The 22,835-nt window shown below is 48.0% G+C and overlaps 2 protein-coding genes across 6 annotated transcripts in view; one reads left to right on the top strand and one right to left on the bottom strand.

Moving 5' to 3' along the window:
* The window catches only part of mmel1 (membrane metallo-endopeptidase-like 1), a 243,318-nt gene extending 227,185 nt beyond the window's left edge, over positions 1–16,133 (top strand). The window contains exon 23 of the mRNA XM_072478005.1: positions 15,868–16,133. Coding sequence (XP_072334106.1) covers positions 15,868–15,913 — 46 coding nt within the window. The 3' untranslated portion in view covers positions 15,914–16,133. The remainder of the gene's footprint in view (positions 1–15,867) is intronic.
* The window catches only part of gpr153 (G protein-coupled receptor 153), a 103,437-nt gene that overhangs the window by 19,041 nt on the left and 61,561 nt on the right, over positions 1–22,835 (bottom strand). For all 5 annotated transcript variants that reach the window (XM_072478007.1, XM_072478008.1, XM_072478009.1 and 2 more), the window contains exon 4: positions 18,600–19,029. In XM_072478007.1, coding sequence (XP_072334108.1) covers positions 18,600–19,029 — 430 coding nt within the window. The remainder of the gene's footprint in view (positions 1–18,599; positions 19,030–22,835) is intronic.

The following is a 22,835-nucleotide window of genomic DNA, read 5'->3' as shown; positions in this document are numbered from 1 at the left end:
CTTCTCGCGCACTTGGGTGCTCTTTAATCTAAATTAGTACATAAAAACTCTCCCTTATGAACCTTATTGACTGAGATAATGAGGGGCTCCCCGATGAGAGTAGTACGAGATTGTAACTTCCACGGAAAAACGATCATATTGTAGCAAAAATGGTCCTGGTGCTAAAATAATTCTTCCAGCAATGTCTCTCCACAATTCATTAAGAATTGAACGAACCGTGGCTTGAACAAAGAGGCTGTGATCAGTTTTGTTTCCAACACCCTTTGAACAAGGAGTTCTATCTTTAAGGCCTTTGACTTTCTCACCTTTTCTCTAAATTCGGTAATTCCAGAATATTATTCGCAGATAATCTAAGGCAGGAGAACAGGTTCAAATTGGTGAGGCACAAATCTAGGACAGACTTCATGGTAGAATCAAAAAATCAAGCAGCAGGTTTTGCAATGGGTTTCTGGGTGGTGTAATGAAAGCAAAAATAGTGGAGTCAGTCAAGACTCTGTTAGATGCCGGTGGGGAACGCTGTAAACATTTTACTTGGCATGATGGGTGGATGGAACATTGTGAGTGTGTGGGTGATTTATTTAAGTGCATGGCCCTTTCAAATTATTTTGGGTAGCTGTGCACACACAGTAACTTAAAGGGGCGACATGGACAATTTCAGGCTGCTGCACCATGCAATTTACAGGAAATATCGGTCATCTGTACTGATCCCAGGATCTTGTGACCTTTAGCTTCTGCCAATATGGTTTCGTAAATGGCCAATAGCAGAATTCATTAGGCAAGCCATGAATGACCCTCCATGATCTGGGATAGCTTAAGTTTTTCTTTCTCTCCGTAGTGGGAAAGGCACTTGGACTCCTCTTTGCTCCTTCCCGTGCCCAGAACAATTGATGTTGGCAACCCAGTGATGAACAGGAATCGAATCCAGGGCGCGGAATTTGGAGCCATGCACATTGTATCATTCAAACTAACAATTTTCTCTCCTCTCCTTATCTTCTAAGCATTGTAACTCCTCAGCACAGATGCTGAACGACTATCTAATTGATTGGTCAAATAGCCATCCTTCATTTATGGAAGTTGACAATGAATTTTACCAGCCTATTCTACTGGGAAACACCACAACCTGTTCAATCCTAGTCAACTGGCCTAGAAGACAACTGTAGAATCCACTCGGTTACCCCCATTTTATAAGGCAGGATTTATTAAGGGAGCTGTCAGCACAGTTTTATTGGCCTGAAGAAGGAATTGATTCCTATTACACTAATGGATTCTGTTTATTTACAAAGGCCTTCATATCAAACTCGCAGAATAGCTGTTCTAAGGGAAGAGTTACTTAAAATTATTACTTGCAAGACTGATGGATTTTAGAATCAATCCAAGAATAAAAGTCATGCCAAGATCACAGCTCCCAGTGCCATGCCCTTCATAGCAACAAATGACTAATCCCTTCATGATCTGGGACCTTACTGGTGCATGCAGTGTAACCAATGAGGAAAATATTGGATTAGGTAGCAAAACCTGTCAGTGAGTCACAGAACAACAAAGCACGATTTCAGAAATACAAGGCGACAGTAGTGTTGTGTAGTGTAGACCCCAGCTCAATTCGGTGCCAATAATATTTAGTTAAGAGACTGCCCTTCCTGCAAACGCAAGGTAGCTGAACTTAATTATTTTATTTGGCCTTCTCTGAGGCTGTTTGCATCCTGGATGGCATGCTGAATAAATGGATCCCTCAGCCATGGTAGGCTCATTCAAAAAGTTAGGGGGCATGGGATAGAGGGAAATCTGGCTGTCTGGATACAGAATTGGCTGGCCAAAAGAAGACAGCGAGTGGCAGTGGATGGAAAGTATTCCGCCTGGAGGTCAGTGACCAGAGGTGTCCTGCAAGGATCTGTTCTGGGACCTCTGCTCTTTGTGTTTTTTATAAATGACTTGGATGAGGAAGTGGAAGGGTGGGTTAGTAAGTTTGCCGATGACATGATGGTTGGTGAAGTTGTAGATAGTGCTGAGGGTTGTTGCAGGTTACAACAGGACATTGACAGGATGCAGAGCTGGGCTGAGAAGTGGCAGATGGAGTTCAACCTTGATAAATGTGAAGTGATTCATTTTGGAAGGTCGAATTTGAATGCTGAATACAGGGTTAAAGGCAGGATTCTTGGAAGTGTGGAGGAACAGAGGGATCTTGGGGTCCATGTACATAGATCCCTCAAAGTTGCCACCCAGGTTGATAGGGTTGTTAAGAAGGTGTATGGTGTGTTGGCTTTCATTAACAGGGGGATTGAGTTTAAGAGCTGTGAGGTTTTGCTGCAGCTTTATAAAACTCTTGTTAGACCACACTTGAAATATTGTGTCCAGTTCTGGTCGCCTCATTATAGGGAGGATGTGGATGCTTTGGAAGAGGGTACAGAGGAGATTTACCAGGATGCTGCATGGACTGGAGGGCATGTCTTATGAAGAAAGGTTGAGGCAGCTAGGGCTTTTCTCACTGGAGCTAAGAAGACAGAGAGGTGACTTGATAGAGGTGTACAAGGTGATGAGAGGCATGGATAGAGTGGATAGCCAGAGACTTTTTCCCAGGGTGGAAATGGCTGTCACGAGGGGACATCATTTTAAGGTGATTGGAGGAAGATATAGGGGAGATGTCAGAGGTAGGTTATTTACACAGAGAGTGGTGGGTGCGTGGAATGCACTGCCAGCAGAGGTGGTGGAGTCAGAGTCATTAGGGACATTTCAGCGACTCTTAGACAGGCACATGGACAGCAGTAAATTGAAGGGGTGTAGGTTAGGTTGATCTTAGATTGGGATAAATGGTTGGCACAACATCGTGGACTGAAGGGCCTGTACTGTGCTGTACTGTTCTATGTCTGTCTGGAGTTGTAGCATATCTTGCCCGGAGGCAAATGCCATGACAGCAGCTTAGAACATGGTGCTGATAGATGTGGGGCTGGTTGGGGTACATGAAGTGCTGATTGACAATGTGAGTGGGAGGAAGGTGGGATACCATGGCGATACTGCGATTTCTATCTGAAAGCTTCAGAAGTTCCTTTTGTTGGTTCTCAGGGTGTGGGAGAATCTAGAATTGGGGGACGCAGTTTATAAAGAAGGGTTTTCCAATTTACGGACTGAACTGGGGCGAAATTCTCCTACCCACCCCGCCACATTTCTGCCCCGACCGGCCGGCGGAAGTCTCCGTAACACCGGCCGGTCAATGGGGTCTCCCATTGTGGGGCAGCCCCACGCCGTCGGGAAACCCCCGGGCGCCGGCAAAACGGAGACTCCCGCCGGCGGAGAATGACGCCCCTGATCTCTTCACACACCCTCTCTACTCAGTAGTACTACACTCCTGTATGCTTCACCCGATGTCTATATATTTACATTGTGTATTTATGTATGCCCTCTGTTTTTTCATGTATGGGATGATCTGTCTGGACTGTACGCAGAACAATACTTTTCACTGTACCTCGGTACACGTGACAATAAATCAAATCAAAGAATAAAATGAGGAGAAATTTATTCTCATAGAGGGTCAATGGTTTTTGGAATTCTCATCCCCAGACACAGCTGAGCCTGGGTCATTGAATAGTGTTTAAAGTTGATTTTGGCAGGAAAGGTGGCATTGCGGTCAAAATTAAATCATGCATGGTTTTATTGAATTGCAGAACAAGCTCAAGGGGCCAAATAGTCTATTGCTAATACCTATCACTTTATTTTCTTTTTAAACCACCGCAGTCCATCTGGTGGTGGTCTCAGGCGCGACACGGTAGCACATTGGTAGCACCATTGCTTCACAGTTCCATGGGTCCCAGGTTCGAATCCCAGTTTGTGTCACTGCCTGTGCGGAGTCTGCACGTTCTCCCAGTGTCTGCGCGGGTTTCCTCCAGATGCTCCGGTTGTCTCCCACAGTCCAAAGATGTGCAGGTTAGGTGGACTGGCCATTTTAAATTGCCCTTAGTGCCCAAAACGGTGATGTGGGGTGACTGGGTTACGTGGATAGGGTGCAAGACTACACTACTGTCGCTTTGTATTTCTGAAACTGTGCTTTGTTGTGCAAGTGTGGGCTTAAATAGGATGCACCTTCCAAGGGCTGATGCAGATGTGATGGGCCAAATGGCCTCCTTCTGCACTGTAAATCCTATGACAGGGAATTCCAGACTTATATCCCAGCAATTATGATGGAACAATGGTATACATCCATGCCACAACAGTTATCGCTTGGAGGAATTCCCAAGATCTTACTGCTCTTGTCTTTCTGGTGGTAGGGTTTGCATGTTGCTGGAACGCATCCTTTAGCTAAAACATGGTGCAGTCACAGTGTGCCAAGTCACAGTGTACCATTTTTAAATGCTGCCCCGATCTCTCGACCCCTTCGGCTACCCCAACACAGCCTCCGGACCCTTCCCAACTTACCTCTTAGGGGATCCTCGAGTATTCCTACACCCCACCTCATAAGGGCGAGGCACACCAGGCCCAATCCCTGGCATGGGCAACCTCACACCAGGGCACCTTGGCACTGCCAGCCTGGCACTGCCATGGTGCCCGAGTGGCACCACCAGGGTGCCAATTCCCAATACCAAGGTGCCCGGGTGGCAGCGAGAGTGCCAGGATACCACCCTGCCCAGAGCCCGACCACTCGGGGACCTCTGATGGCCTGGCTGATCCCCATGTGCCGTTACACCTGGCCCAGTGCCATGGCGAGGTCTCCCAGGCCCAGGCGTTCGATTCCAGGCTTCGGGATAATTGAGCTCAGGCATATTATTTAAATATATTCACCCAATGAGGGTGAAATCCAGATCACAAAATTTCGCGAGATCTCATTACATCTCCGAGTCAGCTGCGACAATGCCGTTCGATCACAAAATCAAGTTGTTGATTAATTTGAGAGCCAATCTAGGTGAATGAGCACAGGGATGATGATGTGTGACAGGGACCTGAGTGAGTTGGGGTATGCAGGCAGCAGCATTTTGGATCACTTTACGTTTAAACAGGGTAGAACATGGGAGACCAACCAAGAGTGTGTTGGAATAATCAAGGCTGGAGGTAACAAAGGCATGGGTGAGGGTTTTAGCAGATGATTTGAGGCAGGGGTGGAGTTGAGTGACGTTATGGAGGTGGAAATAGGTCCTTCGTAGACTTTCAGCAGATGATTTGAGGCAGGGGTGGAGTTGAGTGATGTTATGGCGGTGGAAATAGGTCTTTCGTAAACTTGAAGTCATCCAAATCTCTACTGCTCACGTCTAAACTCGCAGCAAGTTCGCCTGTCACCCCCCTGTGCTCACTGATCTACATTAGCTTCTGGTCAAACAACATCTTGATTTTAAAATTCTCATCCTGGTTTTCAAATATCTGACTGGCCTTGCCCCTCCCTATCTCTTCCAGTTCCACAGGCCTCCAAGATATCTGCACTCTCCAGTTAGAGCCTCTTAACCATATCCAATTGAACCACCATTAATGGTCATATCCTCAGTTGCCAGGGCCGCAAACCTGAGAATTCCCTCCCTGCACCTCTCCGACTCGAGCTTGCTTTCCCCCTTTGAGAGATGTCATAAAACCTATCTCTTTGACCAAGCTTTTGGTCACACAATATCGTCTTATATAGTTCAGTGTGAGAGCTAAGAGTGGCTGGTGTGGAGCCAAATCCAACATGTCAGCAAAGAAACTCCACTCTCCCCGAGCAGACATTTTATTTTATTTTCCATAACAAATGTTATTTATAAACCATCTTTCACATTGTGCAATACCCTGAGATACTTCCAGCAGAAAACAAGGGAGAAATTTTGGAAAACTGACTGAATGCGTGGTCAAAATAAGTTTGTTTTGAGAACATTGCAGGACCAGGAGACAGCTGAGAGGGAGACAAAATAGCAGCCAATATCTACAATGTGGTCACCTTGACATTAATACCTTAAAGCTCATATTTTTGCAATCATCAAAAATGTAATTATCAATTCAAATAACTAGGTTCAAATGCTTAACTTATGCTCATCTCTTTATTCCTCCTGTTTTCTCATTGCTCTTTTTCTAATAGGCAAGCTCTGCTGTTTTTATCCTTTTTTGTTCAAATGTTTCCGATCTCCTAGTTTCCTTGCTGTGTGCGCCTATTTTTGAACAATGTTTAGACATTCAAAATAGCAGATCCCCCAAATTGGCATGCTGGCCTTAATGATCTATAAAAATGTGTTCAATCGTAGAAGCATTGCTGATAATAAAAAGATACTGAATGGACTGCCACCTCTGAGAATTGTGTTTCCAAGAGTTACACCAGCATTGTTTTCAACTTGCCCTCAAGGTGTGACGTCAATGTTACAGAGTGGCACATGTTACAGAAACTGGGCAACTTGTATTCCGATTGACCTCAATTACAGGCAGTTTCTAACCACACTGCCAGTGCTACAACTGGGCAGCAAGTAGAACATGCACCCCAATAAATCCAGCTCAGATTGATGGGGTAAATGTCTCTTCTGAGATGTTGTGTTTGGGGTGATTCCAAGTGGACATGGGCCCAAAGCACAAAATGGTTCCCAGTTGGTACTAAGAGGAATACTCAGTTTGAGAAACAAAATTAATTTATATAACAGTTACCACTGCTCTGCTTAAAGGCTGGAATTCAGAGATGATGGACAGGATTCACCGTTGCCCGACCCGCTATCGTAATCGGCGATCGGGCGGATAATCCCTGTTTACGGGGAGTACGGCGCACCCCATTGGGACGACCTCAGGACGTTACCTGAAGGTCCTTCCCTGTTGCTCCGCACCCGATGGGCCGAGTTCCCAACCGCGCGGGGCATGTGTGCTCTCAGTTTTTGTGAACCCGATGTGGCGGCTGCAGACGGTGTCCAGCGTCGCCACAGTCGGGTGGGGGCCGTGCTGCTGGCCGGGGGGGGGGAACTTTGGCGAGGGCTGGAGGGATTGGTGGGGAGTGGCCTGGGGTGGTGAGGGGGTGTCCAGGGGGGCAGTATCTGACAGGTCGGGTCCACGCGCGGTCGCACTATGTTATACGGCGCGACCGCTGCAGGTCGTCGCCGCACGCATGTGCGGTCACAGACCCGCCAATTCTCCAGGCGCATATATCTGGAAGGACGTGCGTTTTACGTGGCGCGGCTGCTAGCCCCTCACCGGTCGGAGGATCGGTGCGGGGACGGGACCAACTATTTTGTCGTAAAACCGTACGCATCCTCCGGACATAGCCTCAAAATCGGAGAATCCAGCCTGATGTTGGTGGAGTACCGAAAACCTACTTGGTATCTCACTAGGCTACATTGGACTTGGATGCATCTTGTGCAGTGTGTCCCTGCTCAAAATGGAAAGTGTTCCATTTTCCATGTGAGCATTCTTTCTTAAGGACATATTCAGCCAAAAATGTAGGAGAGAATAAGAAGATCAAAGATAGCAAGTGAGACAGAGAATCAGAGTGAAATGGAACGGCATGGTGGCACAGTGGTTAGCACTGCTGCCTCACAACGCCAGGGATCCGGGTTCGATTCCAGCCTTGGTTCACTGTCTGTGTGGCGTTTGCATGTTCTCCCCGTGTCTGCGTGGGTTTCCTCCGCATGCTCCGGTTTCGTCCCACAGTCCCAAGATGTGCAGGTTAGGTGGGGTTACGGGGATAGGGTGGTGAGGGAGCCAGGGTAGGGTGCTCGTTCAGAGGTTTGATGCAGACAAGATGGGCTGAATGGCCTCCTTCTGCACTGTAGGGATCCGAGTTAAAATGAAGAACAGAAGGGTAAACAGGTTGGCAGAGCAACGCTGTGTAACCTTTTCTCAGCAAGGCCTTTTCAGATAGAATATAACGAGTAATATCTGTCTGCTGCAGTATGAAAGAAAGGCTCATATTCATCTTCATCATATCTCAGAAACAATTCACGGAGATTCACAAACAATCAATTGCTTCGGAGTTTGTTGTTACTTAGACAAACAAGGCAGCCACTTGGCGCACAGTATGACCATGCAAACCACATTAAGACGAATGATCAATCAATCTGTTTTGATTCAATGGTTTTGGATGAGGGAGGAATATTAGCTCAGGCACTGGCAATCGCAGAATGTACAACATAAAAAGAGACCATTCAGCTAATGGAGCATGCACCAGCTCCTTTGAAAGAGACATTCAATTAATTGCACTCCCTTGCCCTTTCCTCATAGCTCGCAGTTTTTTTTTCCCTTTTCAAGTAGATATCTAATGGTTGAATCCACTTCCATGACTCTTTCATGAAAAAATTCTAATTTCCCCTCTGCTTCTCTTGTCTTGTATCTGTGTTTCATGGCTGTGTCTTTTGTCAGTAGGGACTCAGTTCCTCTCCATTTATTCATCTCAAAACTTTTCATAAATTTGAACGCAACAAACTTGTTCTTTAAGTAATGTATCAGAACACTTGATAAGCACATAGGGCATGCTCGACAGTGTGCTAATCAGATGCTGCGATGTTCAGGCTGTGTTGACACGTTGACAAGTGATGAACTGCACCCAGAAAACAGCCTCTGTGTACACCCAGGGGTAGCACAGTTGCTTCACAGCTCCAGGGTCCCAGGTTCGATTCCCAGCTTAGGTCACTGTCTGTACGGAGTCTGCACGTTCTCCCCGTGTGTGCGTGGGTTTCCTCCGGGTGCTCTGGTTTCCTCCCACAGTCCAAGGCTGTGCAGGTTAGGTGGATTGGCTATGCTAAATTGCCCTTGGTGTCCAAAAATGGCTAGGTGGGGTCACGGGGATAGGGTGGAGGTAATGGCTTAGGTAGGGTACTCTTTCCAAGGGCCGGTGCAGACTCGATGGGTCGAATGGCCTCCTTCTGCTCTGTAAATTCTATGATGACTAGTAGTCTGTCTCACAAAGGGCAGGAGGATTTTGCAGTCTCAATGACCATCAATGAATCCTTCCAGGTCACAAAGAGCATCTGAACGGAGTTCTGCAGGTTCTCAGCACTCAGTGATGGAAGGAGAAAGGGGAATGGATTTGGAGGGAAACAGAGAATGAGGGAACCAGGGATGCAACCCGAGTAGGTCTGGCAGCAATCTGGGAACAGCCTATTCACCATTCCTCCCTGATGGGAAATAATGGGCAATGGAGGAGATTTAAGATGCAGGAGAAAACAAAACGTAGCTTTCTTCCACTCTTCTGCCATTCTTTCCTACCGGCACCGACTCTCACTGAGGTTTTTAAAAATTAATTTCCAGGATGTGGGTGTCGCTGGCTAGGCCAGCATTGGTTGCCCAGCCCTAATTGCCACTTCAGAAGGTGGTAGTGAGCTGTCTTCTTCGACCGCTCCAGCCCCTGAGGTGTAGGTGCACCCACTTTGAGAAGGAATTTCAGGATTTTGCCCCAGCGACAGTGAAGGAACGGCCGATATATTTCCAAGTCAGAATGGTGAGTGACTTGGAGGGGAACGTCCAGGTGGTGGGGTTCCCTGGTATCTGCTGCTCTTGACATTCTAGATGGTAGCGATCATGGGTTTAGCAGGTGCCGCCTAATAACCTTGATGAGTTACTGCATTGCATCTTGTGGGTGGTACACATGGCTGCCACTGTTTGTCAGTGGTGAAGTGGTTTGAATGTTTGTGGAAATGGGAGCAATCCACTGGGTGGCTTTGTCCTGGATGACGTTGAATCGCACTCATCCAGGCAAGTGGAGAGTATTTCATCACACTCCAGGGGCGTCATTCTCCGACCCCCCGCCGGGTCGGAGAATCGTCGTGGGCAGGCGTGAATCCCGCCCCCGCCGGTTGCCGAAGTCTCCGGCACCGGATATTCGGCAGGGGCGGGAATCGGGCCGCGCCAGTTGGCGGGCCCCCCCGCTGGATTCTCCGGCCCGGATGGGCCGAAGTCCCGCCGATAAATTGTCCGTCCCGCCGGCGTGGATTAAACCACCTTTTGAATGGCGGGACAAGGCGGCGCGGGCGGGCTCCAGGGTCCTGGGGGGGGGGCGCGGGGCGATCTGGGCCCGGGAGGTGCCCCCACGGTGGCCTGGCCCGCGATCGGGGCCCACCGATCCGCGGGCGGGCCTGTGCTGTGGGGGCACTCTTTCCCTTCCGCCTCCGCCACGGTCTCCACCATGGCGGAGACGGAAGAGACTCCCTCCACTGCGCATGCGTGGGAAACTGTCAGCGGCCGCTGATGCTCCCGCGCATGCGCCGCCCCGAGATGTCATTTCCGCGCCAGCTGGCGGGGCAAGAAAGGCCGTTTCCGCCAGCTGGCGGGGCGGAAATTCCTCTGGCGTCGGCCTAGCCCCTCAATGTTGGGGCTCGGCCCCCAAAGATGCGGAGCATTCCGCACCTTTGGGGTGGCGCGATGCCCGTCTGATTGGCGCCATTTTGGGCGCCAGTCGGTGGACATCGCGCCGTTTCGGGAGAATTCCGCCCCTGATTTGTACCTTGTAAATGGTGGAGAGGCTTTGGGGAGCTACTGGCTGCAGGATTCCTAGCATTTGACCTGCTCTTGTAGCCTCAGTATTTATATGGCTAGTCCTGTTCAGTTTCTGGTTAATGGTAACCCCCAGGATGTTGGTAGTGGGTGACACAGAAATAGTATTGCCACTGAATGTCAAGGGAGAATGGCTAGATCCTCTCCTGTTGGAGATGCAGACACCCCCAATGTTTGTGGCCTCGGCTACCTCTCTACAGTGGTTTTTCTTCAGGAATGAGACTGAATGCTAAATGTTGAAAGTTCAATGCAACTATAGAGGTGACCTTAGCTGATCTCTATCCTGTTCCTTGCCAATGGCCACACATCCTACTCTGGTATGGTTACTTGATGGCAATCAGGAATGCACCCTGGATGAATTTTCTCCTTCCTGGACTGTGGGGTTCTGAACCCAGTTATGGAACAGGAAGATAAAAGCAACAAGAATGCTTTCTCGACTGATAGCAGTCTCCAATCAGGAATCAAACCCCATATTTATCTAATGAATGTGCCTAATTTTCCTTTAATGTCATATAAATTGGGCTGCTATTTTATAGGTATTACCCCAATATTTCACACAAATTATCTCTGGATCATAGGTTTTACATTCATCATATTTTTTAAGCAGAAGCTAAATAATAAAGATCACTCTTTTATCACACTTTGCCATCAGAGTAAAATTCTTGATTAAAAGAAAGTTAGGTTTTCGAAATGTCATACGCATGTGGTACAGGAAATATTGGGCAGGAGTGTTACTTGTTGAATGACTTCAGTGGGACATCAGTTCAGACAGATATACTCTTTTCAAATCTTCAAGCAACGGAGGGGGGGCTGATCTATTAAAAAGGATATTCTTGTTCCGTCCAATCGTCTTCTTCACCCGAGTTTTCTGCCCAAAGGAATGTCTTGACAATTATTTGCCAAACCACGATAAAATGGCATGATTTTGTTTTACAATGGGTAGGACGAGGAGGCAAGCCCAGGGTCTGCCTCACAGGAATGAGAATCAAACCCTTTGCTGTGGCACTCATCTGATCTACATGCTTGCTAGTCAACTGAGCTAACTACCTCTCCCTTCACTGCTTCCCTATTCTTTATATTCTAACCGTTACTACTCACCTTCTCACCTTTATTCCCTTCTCTCTTCCGACTTGGAGCTAACAACGTATATTTATAAAGCTTTATTAACATAATAGAGCACCCCAAAGACGTCGCAGGAACATTATAAAACAAAGTATGGCTCCAAGCCATGTAAGGAGATATGGGGTCAGATGAAGAAAAGTTTGGTCAGAGGTAGTTTTAAGGCCTGTCTTAGAGCAGCAGAGTGAAGGAGAGGGGCAGAGGGGTTTCAAGAGGGAATTCCACGGCCTGGGACCGAGGCAACTGACAGCGTGGATTAAAATTGAAGATGCTCAAGCAGCCAGAAATACAAGAGCACAGATGTTTCGGGCGGCTGTGGGGCTGAAGGAGTTGAAAGACATCAGGAAGGACAAGGCCACGGGCGTATTTAAAAACAAGGAGGGGCATTTTAAAATCAGGATTGCTTGACCAGGAGCCAATGTAGGTTACAGAGTACGGGGTTGATAGGTGAACAGGACTTGGGCTGAATTACAACATGGGCAGCAGAGTTTTGGATGACACTGGGCGGGATTCTGTGATCCTGAGGCAAAGTGTTGATGCCGTCAGAAACGCCGGCCCCAACGTAACATGGCGCAGGGCAACAGGGGCCGGCGTGGAAGGAGGCCCCCAGCCAGAGAGGCTAGCCCGCCAATTGGTGGGCCCCGATCGCGGGCCAGGCTACATCGGAGCACCCCCCCCCCCACCCACGGTCGGACACCCCCTCCTCCCCACAGGCCGCTCCCGGACCGTTCAACGCATAGGTCCCACCAGCTGAGAGCAGGTGTGAACGGCGGCAGCGGGACTCAGCTTTTTTACAACCGCTCGGCAGAGCTGAAAATCGCGTCCTGGCGTCGGGGCGGCGATCGGCGGGCCAACCTCTCTGGCTGGGGGCCTCCGTTCTTCTGCGACGGCCCCTGTAGCCCTGCGCCATGTTGCATCGGGGCCGGCGCGTTGAAGGGAGCCACTGCGCGTGCGCGGATCCCGCGGCACCCAGTTCACGACTGGATCAGCAGCTGGAGCGGCGTGAACCGCTCCAGTGCCGTGCTGGCCCCCTCTAGGGGCCACAATTGCTGATCCTGAGGCCGTGTTGACGCTGTCGAGAAACGCGACGGGGTTTCCGACGGTGTCAACACTTAGCCTCAGGATCACAGAATCCCGCCCAGGATGTTTAATGATGGTAGAATGTGGGAGACCAGCCAGAGTTGTAGTTGAGTCTGAAAGGCATGAATTGCCCGTCTCTAAAACATTAAAGGTCTCTTAACCACTGGATGGTAAAGCTCGGCCTGGCTTCCCATCGTCCTCACTTGTAAGGAATTTGAAACATTTTCCTGGGTGAAATGTACAAGGCCTTGTTCAAATCTTGAAAATTCCAATTTGGTAGCCCTCAAAGCCATCTCTTTTCCAATATTTCCTCACAATGCAAAGTTCCTGATGTTTGGAATTATTTCTGCTGCACTCGGAAAGCCATTTTAAACATGTCAATGCAGGAAGAATGTCACAATGCCCTGTACTGTTCACTAGCATGGCTGAAATATTCATTGCAAACTACGAATATTGAATATACAAGTCAGAGCGAACATGGTAATAAATAATGGACCCTGATTATGGAATCTTAAGGATAAGCGGAGAGTATTGGGTAGAAAACTGGATTTATAATCAAGAAATAATCCTGTAAATCAGAATTAGCACAACACTGACACAACTGGCCCCAGATACCTGCACGAGTAACAAGAGCCTGTGAGAAATGTGGCTTTGAGAGAGTAATTAGGGGACTGCAGGGTCAGTAGGGAGAGCACACAGATTTCATGTAATTGACAAATGAACCAGCAGGGTGAGATGCGTCGTAGCGATCTGGAAGGTGCTGCCTGAAAGGTTGATGGAAGCAGATTCAACAGGAACTTTCAAAAGGTGAATTGGATGAACTCTCAAAAGGGATAAAAATTGTAATACGATGGGGGAAAAGGGGAGTTGCATTAATTGTGGGAACCAGAGTGACATTCAACTCCACCGTTAGAAGCCATAGGGCTACTGCGGCACAGTGGTTAGCACTGCTACCTCACAGCGCCAGGGACCCAGGTTCGATTCCAGCCTTGGGTGACTGTGTGGAGTTTGTACAATCTCCTTGTGTGTGCGTGGGTTCCCTCCAGGTGCTCCCGTTTCCTCCCACAGTCCAAAGATGTGTAGGTTAGGTGGATGCTAAATTGCCCCTTAGTGTCCGAAAGGTCCTAATGAAAGGTCACTGAAAGGTTACTGGGATAGGGCAGGCGAGTGGGCCAAGGCAGGGTGCTCTTTCGGAGTATCGGTGCCAAGTTGAGGGGCCGAATGGCCTCCTTCTGCACTATAGGGGTTCTATGCGAAAACAAAATACTGAAGATGCTGGAAATCTGAAATAAAAACAGAAAATGCTGGGGATACTCAGCTGGCCTCAGGTAGCATCTGTGGAGAAGAACAGAGTTAACTATTCAGGTCAGTGACCTTTCATCAGATCTGAAGACGAATAATTATCTGCTGATGATTGAGGCATTGCCTGTACCCAGAACAGACCCCAACAGTGGCTCGGATACTGGACAGACAACCCAATATTTTATTTTAGTTTGTAAGACTGTGAGGAAGCGATACCTTGCTCCAGAAGTTATTGCCTGAAGAAATAGGGATTTGGTATATTAAAACAAACTTTATTACTAACACGAGTGTTGGAATATCTTAAACATCACACTAGAAAATAACTTACAATTACTCTTAAACAATACTGCTCAATACTGTGAATACAATACCTTTAATTGCTATCTTTATTCCCATTCAAACCATCTCAGCTCTCAATCCACTATTAAAAAGCATTGGCACTCAGGCATACTTGCGTTACAGGGATGTTCTTTGAAAAAGAAAGATCTTTTGACACTGCTCTGAAGATAAGGGGCGGGATTCTCTGCCCACCCACCCCCCCCCGCGCCACATTTCTGCCCCGACCGGCCGGCAGGATTCTCCATTACGCCGGCCGGTCAATGGGGTTTCCCATTGTGGGGCAGCCCCACACCATCGGGAAACCCTCAGGCGCCAGTATAACGGGGAATCATGCTGGTGGAGAATCCCGGCCAAGATCTGACTCCTGTCAGAACCATGCAGGAACTTTGGCTGTATTTCTTCAGAAGGTGCTTCTCATCTTGTTTCAGCTCCCCTTGTTCTCAGACAAGTCTGCACTGCTTTAAAGAGTATTAATCTATTTTAACTGAACTGCAGTGAGAACATGTGGAAACAGCGTCATTCAGCTCAGAACGGAACTACTTTCTGCAAAATGCCTGATGCCTTAGATTTCAGCTTGGTAAGATGATGTCGTTGCTGCATGGAGCAAATTAACTTCACAGGGAATCCCCTTAATCTAAACAAAAAACTGCATTAGCCCAAGCCTTTTACGATGGTTTTGCACCCCTGGCTCCAAAAATATACTTGCCTTTCAAACTAGGATTTATTTTTAAACATGAGTGCAGCATTCATACACACACACATACACTAATGCAGGCTTTTAACCCTTACTGCACCAAATGCCTATAATACAATACACCAGAAATTCCGACATTCATCACAAAGATATTGTTAAACTAGAAAAGGATGTTGTTAAACTAGAAAGAGTGCAAAAGAGATTTACGAGGATGCTACCAGGACTCGATGGTCTGAGTTATAAGGAGAGGCTGGGACCTTTATCCCTAGAGCGTAGGGGGCTGCGGGGTGATCTTATAGGAGGTCTATAAAATAATGAGGAGCATAGGTAAGGTATAGTCGACATCTTTTCCCAAAGGAAGAGGATTCCAGAACTAGAGGGCATAGGTTTAAGGTGAGAGGGGAGAGATACAAAAGAGACCAGAGGGGAAATTTCTTCACACAGAGGGTGGTGAGCATCTGGAATCGGCTACCAGAGACAGTGGTCGAAGCGGGTACAATTTTGTCTTTTGAAAAGCAGTTACAAGGGCAGGGTAGGTATAGTGGGATATGGGCCAAATGCAGACAAATGGGACTAGCTTAGTGATAGAAACTGGGCGGCACCGTCAAGCTGGGCCGAAGGGCCTGATTCCATGTTGTAAACGTCCATGATTCAATGAATCAGTGCCCTGACTTTAAGCAACTTCACCAAGGGAAGCGTCAGTCCAGCTGTGCAACACATACTAGCAAAGCGGGTGTGTAATGGACTCCCAGCTTGTCTGCGACTGAACGGCAGATGTTCATACATGAAAAACGTGACAGTATAGTCAGTAAAATCAGTCAGGAGCTCGTTAACTGCTGCTTAATTCCTGCAAATATTTATAAATTCCCTTACACTAACCCGTATAGTTCATTCTTAAATCTTAATTATAATCAGTCTTTTATTTGCAGAAAAGGTTGTTGGAACAATGTGCCACAGGGCACAGACTCCATTTGAAGAAAATATTAATAAATACTTGAGGCAGAACAAAATATAAAGCTGTACAAGGATCGGCACAACCGTGAAATGAGTTAGTCAAAAAGCAAACCAAGACAAACATGACCGTTATCTTTGCTGAAGATTTCCATTGTACAAAATCAAAGACCAAATAAAAAAGCTTGCTGAATGCTTGTTAACTGAGTCGAGGCTTGTGAGGTTTTTGTTGACGGTTTCACCCATTGAAACATATACTTGTTCAACATTGAAACTATTCTAAACTGAGATTATCTCCACCTTCCCTTAAAGTATAAATGGAAATTAACCTGAGTAAGTTTCACTGATGTCGACTTGCAACATCAAGGAATTCACATTTACGTAGCTTTTTTCAGAACAGCAGAACGTCCGAAAGCCGTTTGCCGAGAATTAAATACATTGCAAGCGCAGTGAGTGTTGCAATGTTGTGAATCACAACCACCATTTGTGAACAGCAATATCACTGAAACAGCAATGTGATAATGATCAGATAATCTGTTTTGGCGATATTGAATAATGCAGAGGGGTCATTTGCATCCAATTGACAGGTTAGACAGAGCCTCGGTTTAACATCTCGTCTGAAAGATTGCATCACCCACAGCGTTAAAAGCCTCAGTTCCACACTGCTGTGTCGGCCTACGTGTTCGAGTCTCTGGATTGGGACTTGAACCTTCCGCCCCTGAGCCATGGCTGGCATGCATACAACATTCAGCTGTTCCTGCCATGCCATATCTCATTGATCTAAGGCCAGGGCAGTCCTCAGGTCTCCAATGCCACACTGTCGCTGAGCAACCCTACTGGTCAAGCTCAGAAAGGCATACCTTTTTTTTTTAGCATAAATTTAAAGTACCCAATTCCTTTTTTTTCTCCAGTTAAAGGACAATTTAGCGTGGCCAATCCTGGACATCTTTGGGTTGTGGGGGTGAAACCCAGGCAAACACGGGGGGGAATGTGCAAACTCCACACGGACAGTGACCCGGGGCAGGGATCAAACCCGGGTCCTCGCCGCTGTGAAACAGCAGTGCTAACTACTGCGCCACCGTGCCTCCCACAGCAAAGCACACCTGAGCAATTCCATGGTTTGGCAGCCCTGAGAGAGAAAAGAAAACCCTGCTGACAACTTACAAATAGGAAGTTGTGAAATTATGGCTGACAAATTTCATGAGATTTTATAAATTCATGTTGTTCATAAATGCCAGAAAATAGCTTCACAATAAAATTAACTATTTTCCACACCAGGACCATGAATGAACAACTGAGGACATAAAGCATTTTTAAATTGAATGCAGAGCCATAAATGTTCATTTCAGAAAGAAAACGTCATTCACATATTCAGTCCTGAAACTATACTGCATCTGATCTAACACAATAACCATACACTCGTGCTGATATTTATGAGAAAGCTTTAATAATCTTGGCTGTAGATAGTACAAAAATAAAGCACTAACCCTCTGCCAATTCTTATAAAATTATTGAATCTTGCATTAGTTGGTTGCACTCTTGTTCTGGTCAGGTCAAGGGGTTAACTGCCCCTCCTAGAATTTGGACACATAATGGAGACTGCAGTGCTGAGGGAGAGCCGCATTGTCAGAGCTGACGCCCACCAAACGAAGAGTACAACTGACACCCTATTTGCTTGTTCACATGGTTTCTGTGAATGTTATTGATTGCCTGGCATTCTTCCAAAGAGGTGAAGGAGCTTCCCCTGATCTTCGGGTCACTATTCTCTAACCCAATGTCATAAACACAGAAAAACCTGTCCCTCACTTTATCGACAACTTCAAGTGTGAAAATTGGCCACCATGTTTGCCCACAGCCGTTCACTTTGAAGTGCGGCGTTATGTTGAGTACTTTGTTTGATCTAATAAAGGGCTATGTCATGGACACATACAATGGCTGCAGCACAGAAGGCCATTTGACCTGGCATGACCATGCCAGCACTCTGAAAGAGTGATTCAGCTCATTCCCCAAATTCTTTCCTTGTAGCTCAGCGATATAGATGGAAATGTTTTAAGTTTGTGCGCATATATAATTCTGAACAAATAAATGATTGAAATCAGAAAGAAACACAAATGAGACGGGAAAAGTGTGAAGTTGCTGATATCCATCTTCGAAAGGATTTGTAGCACTGACCCTGGAGATTTACCTCATGGAACTATTCTTCTTCATTGTCTTTTTGCCCCATTGAATTGTTTTAATTTCACCACGGTTCCTGGGTACCAACTGGGGAAGGTTTCTTCTGTCTGCTAATGGTAAACCTGAAGCCCACACTTTATTATTTTGTTCACAATTTTACTGCACACTGTGGTTAGCACTGCTGCCTCACAACACCAGGGACCCGTATTCGATTCTGACCTCAGGTGACTATCTGTGTGGAGTTTGCAGTTTCTCCCTGTGTTTGCATGGGTTTCCTCCGGGTTCCTCCCACAGGAGGATGTGCAGGTTAGGTGGACTGGCCATGATCAATTGCCCCTTAGTGTCCAAAGATTAGGTGGGTTACGGGGATGGGGGCAGGGGAGTGGGCCTCGGTGGGGTGCTCTCTTGGGGGTCGGTACAGACTCGATGGGCCGAATTGCCTCCTTCTGCAGGTATTCTATGATTCTATGAAAAAGCAATCTACTCCCAGCGTGTAAATCTCTTGTATTAACAGCAAAAAAATCCAGTGACTTACCAAAACAGGAAATCCGGTCAAAAAGTCGTAGATAAAAACTATTCCACTGATTAAGTAAGTTATCTGGAGAGAGGTTTTTAATGGCTCAGAACCATCAATGGATGATCTTCTGTTACCCTGTGCATCTTCCACCACTATTGTGGGCACGTTGAATTTGTTCTTATTGGCATTGTTTCCAGCTTGAATGGTGAAAGTTTGAAAGAGGGCAATGCCAATGCATACCACACCCATCACTACACTCCCACTAATCAATAACAGGAAACAGACCCCGAAACCAAGGCCTATCTCCGTGACAATGAAACGACAGTCCTTGGCGTAGAAACGTTCTGTGGTGTCATGCCAACCTACTGCGGGCAACGTTGATAGGATAAAGGATACCATCCAGATCCCCATCACTGTGTGCACAGCTTGCTTCTTGGTGTTACTCAACCTGGAACAGTTAATAAAAACAGTTACACACCTGCCTGGTTCTAAATGCAGATTAACCACCAGTTACAATGTACTGTTTAGATATTGTTACTGAATAATACTTAATAACATTAACATTTTGTCTGGGCACTACATACATATGGCATGCAATTTACAGCCCACAGCAATAGGCCCACCCTCGTAAACCTACACACGGAAAATGACCTTCAAATGTTATCCGTGATTAATAACTGTGGGTAAGGTAAAGCTCATTTACAAATGGAACTAGGACATAACAAGGAATGGGAAAAGGCCCTGCAACCCACAGATCACATCCAATTTATCATAGGCCTCCTTCACTTATTTAAACCCTGGCCAGAAGTAATTACTCCCGCAGCTAAACAGGTAGAACACGTCAGAATGCTATCTGCAATCCCACATCTGCAGAGGTCACTGAGGGAGAACCATGGTTAGAAAGACTTGCACCGGTTCAAGGAGAAGACACAACACCAGCAATTGGGATGGGTAATAAATAAGTAAAAACAACATCCCAGCAACAAGTAAGTGTCACATTGTGGCCACCTGTTTGATGGTTCTCGGAGTAGTTGGGCGAAGGCAAAGAGTGCAATACCAGAAAGTAAATGTTGCGGGGTTAGTGAAGAGAATCATAGATTATGAGGAGGGAGATGAAGCAAAGCTTACCCAACAAAGGCAGGAAGGAGTCTTACGGACCAAAAACAACACCTTACATTTATATGGCACCTTTAAAGTAGCAAAATGACCCAAAGCACTTCACCGGAATAAATCAGACAAAAACTGACAACAAGCCAAAGGAAGGAGTCATTAGGCCAGGTGACCAAAAGCTTGGTCAAAGAGTTGGGCTTTTATAAGTGCCGGAGAAGCGGAGAAAGAGGCCGAGAGGTGTAGGGAGGGAGTCCCACAGCTTAGAGCCAAGACAGCTGATTTGGGGAAAGGAGAGGCAGGACTGGAAGAATGCAGAATTCTTGGATGATGGTCGGGCTGGACGAGGTTACAGATATAATGAGGATTGAGGCTATGGAGGGGTTGAATAGAAGGATGAGAATTGTTAAATGGAGACATTGCCCCATGCATCTTGAACCTGGTCCCCTGACCCCAGACCTTCCTGGGCTCCTCGGCATGTTGGGGCTACCTGTAGACTCAGCACTGGCCATCCAATTGGTCAGGAGCTCACCAAGGCAGAACCATCTCCTGAGGAAGGGGTGGAGATCTCACCTTAAACCAATCGGTTTGTTTCGATGTCACTAGCTTTCGGAGCGCTGCTCCTTCCTCAGGTGAATGAAGAGGTCTGTTCCAGAAACACATATATAGACAAATTCAAAGATGCCAAACAATGCTTGGAATGCGAGCATTAGCAGGTGATTAAATCTTTACAGATCCAGAGATGGGGTAACCCCAGGTTAAAGAGGTGTGAATTGTACCAAGCCAGGACAGTTCGTAGGATTTCGCAGGCCAGATGGTGGGAGATGAATGTAATGCGACATGAATCCCAGGTCCCGGTTGAGGCCGCACTCATGTGTGCGGAACCAAAACAGTTGCATTCTTGGACACACTGGTCTCCATCAAGGACGGTCACCTCAGCACTTCGCTTTACCGCAAACCTACGGATAACCTCATGATGCTCCACTTCTCCAGCTTCCACCCTAAACACATTAAAGAAGCCATCCCCTATGGACAAGCGCTCCGTATACACAGGATCTGCTCAGACGAGGAGGAGCGTAACAGACATCTACAGACGTTGAAAGATGCCCTCGTACGAACGGGATATGGCACTCGACTCATCGATCGACAGTTCCAACGCGCCACAGCGAAAAACCGGACCGACCTCCTCAGAAGACAAACATGGGACACAACCGTCAGAATACCCTTCGTCGTCCAGTACTTCCCCGGAGCGGAGAAACTACGTCATCTTCTTCACAGCCTTCAACACGTCATTGATGATGATGAACATCTTGCCAAGGTCATCCCCACACCCCCACTACTTGCCTTCAAACAACCGCGCAACCTCAAACGAACCATTGTGTGCAGCAAACTACCCAGTCTTCAGAACAGTGACCTCGACACCACACAACCCTGTCATGGCAATCTCTGCAAGACGTGCCAGATCAGACATGGATACCACTATTACACGTGAGAACACCACCCACCAGGTACGCGGTACATACTCGTGCGACTCGGCCAATGTTGTCTACCTCATACGCTGCAGGAAAGGATGTCCCGAAGCGTGGTACATTGGCGAGACCATGCAGACGCTGCGACAACGAATGAACGGACATCGCGCAACAATCACCAGGCAGGAATGTTCCCTTCCAGTCGGGGAACACTTCAGCAGTCAAGGGCATTCAGCCTCTGATCTCCGGGTAAGCGTTCTCCAAGGCGGCCTTCAGGACCCGCGACAACGCAGAATCGCCGAGCAGAAACCTATAGCCAAGTTCCGCACACATGAGTGCGGCCTCAACCGGGACCTGGGATTCATGTCGCATTACATTCATCCCCCACCATCTGGCCTGTGAAATCCTACCAACTGTCCTGGCTTGGTACAATTCACACCTCTTTAACCTGGGGTTACCCCATCTCTGGATCTGTAAAGATTTAATCACCTGCTAATGCTCGCATTCCAAGCATTGTTTGGCATCTTTGAATTTGTCTATATATGTGTTTCTGGAACAGACCTCTTCATTCACCTGAGGAAGGAGCAGCGCTCCGAAAGCTAGTGACATCGAAACAAACCTGTTGGACTTTAACCTGGTGTTGTAAGACTTCGTACTGTGCTCACCCCAGTCCAACGCCGGCATCTCCACATCTTAAACCAATCAACACTGCTCCTGGTGTTAAATCGCTGCAGGGGATTATGGGTGGGCTCTCTCTGATTCTGTACCTGGGCAGAGGTGGGGATGGGGAAGAGGTGGAAGCAAAGGGTGCGGCGTCCCATAAAATACAGTCCTCAGATGGATTTGGGCACTGGGATAGAAAGGAGATACAAGAGGAGTGAAAGAATTTGAAGCGTTCAAAGGAAAGGAAAGTGAATAAAGGAGAAGAGGAACCGTGGTGACATTTGGTGAGTGTTCTGGGATGAGTTGATGCTGAAAGATGTATCAAGTGGAGAGGCTTCAGGGAGGGACAAGGAGCTATGGGAAGGGGCAAGGAGCTACGGGAAGGGACGAGTAGCTATGGGAAGGGGCGAGGAGCTACGGGAAGGGGCGAGGAGCTACGGGAAGGGGCGAGGAGCTACGGGAAGGGGCGAGGAGCTACGGGAAAGGCAAGAAGCTGCGGGAAGGGGCGAGGAGCTACGGGAAGGGGCGAGGAGCTACGGGAAGGGGCGAGGAGCTACGGGAAGGGGCGAGGGGCTACAGAAAGGGGCGAGGGGCTACAGAAAGGGGCGAGGGGCTACGGGAAGGGGCGAGGGGCTACGGCAAGGGGCGAGGGGCTACGGCAAGGGGCGAGGGGCTACGGCAAGGGGCGAGGGGCTACGGCAAGGGGCGAGGGGCTACGGCAAGGGGCGAGGGGCTACGGCAAGGGGCGAGGGGCTACGGCAAGGGGCGAGGGGCTACAGCAAGGGGCGAGGGGCTACGGCAAGGGGCGAGGGGCTACGGCAAGGGGCGAGGGGCTACGGCAAGGGGCGAGGGGCTACGGCAAGGGGCGAGGGGCTACGGCAAGGGGCGAGGGGCTACGGCAAGGGGCGAGGGGCTACGGCAAGGGGCGAGGGGCTACGGCAAGGGGCGAGGGGCTACGGCAAGGGGCGAGGGGCTACGGCAAGGGGCGAGGGGCTACGGCAAGGGGCGAGGGGCT

This window comes from Scyliorhinus torazame, chromosome 16, assembly GCF_047496885.1.
Source record: "Scyliorhinus torazame isolate Kashiwa2021f chromosome 16, sScyTor2.1, whole genome shotgun sequence".
NCBI lineage: Eukaryota > Metazoa > Chordata > Chondrichthyes > Carcharhiniformes > Scyliorhinidae > Scyliorhinus > Scyliorhinus torazame.
The sequence above is the reverse complement of the archived record's forward strand: the minus strand, read 5'-3'. Positions and strand labels throughout refer to the sequence as shown.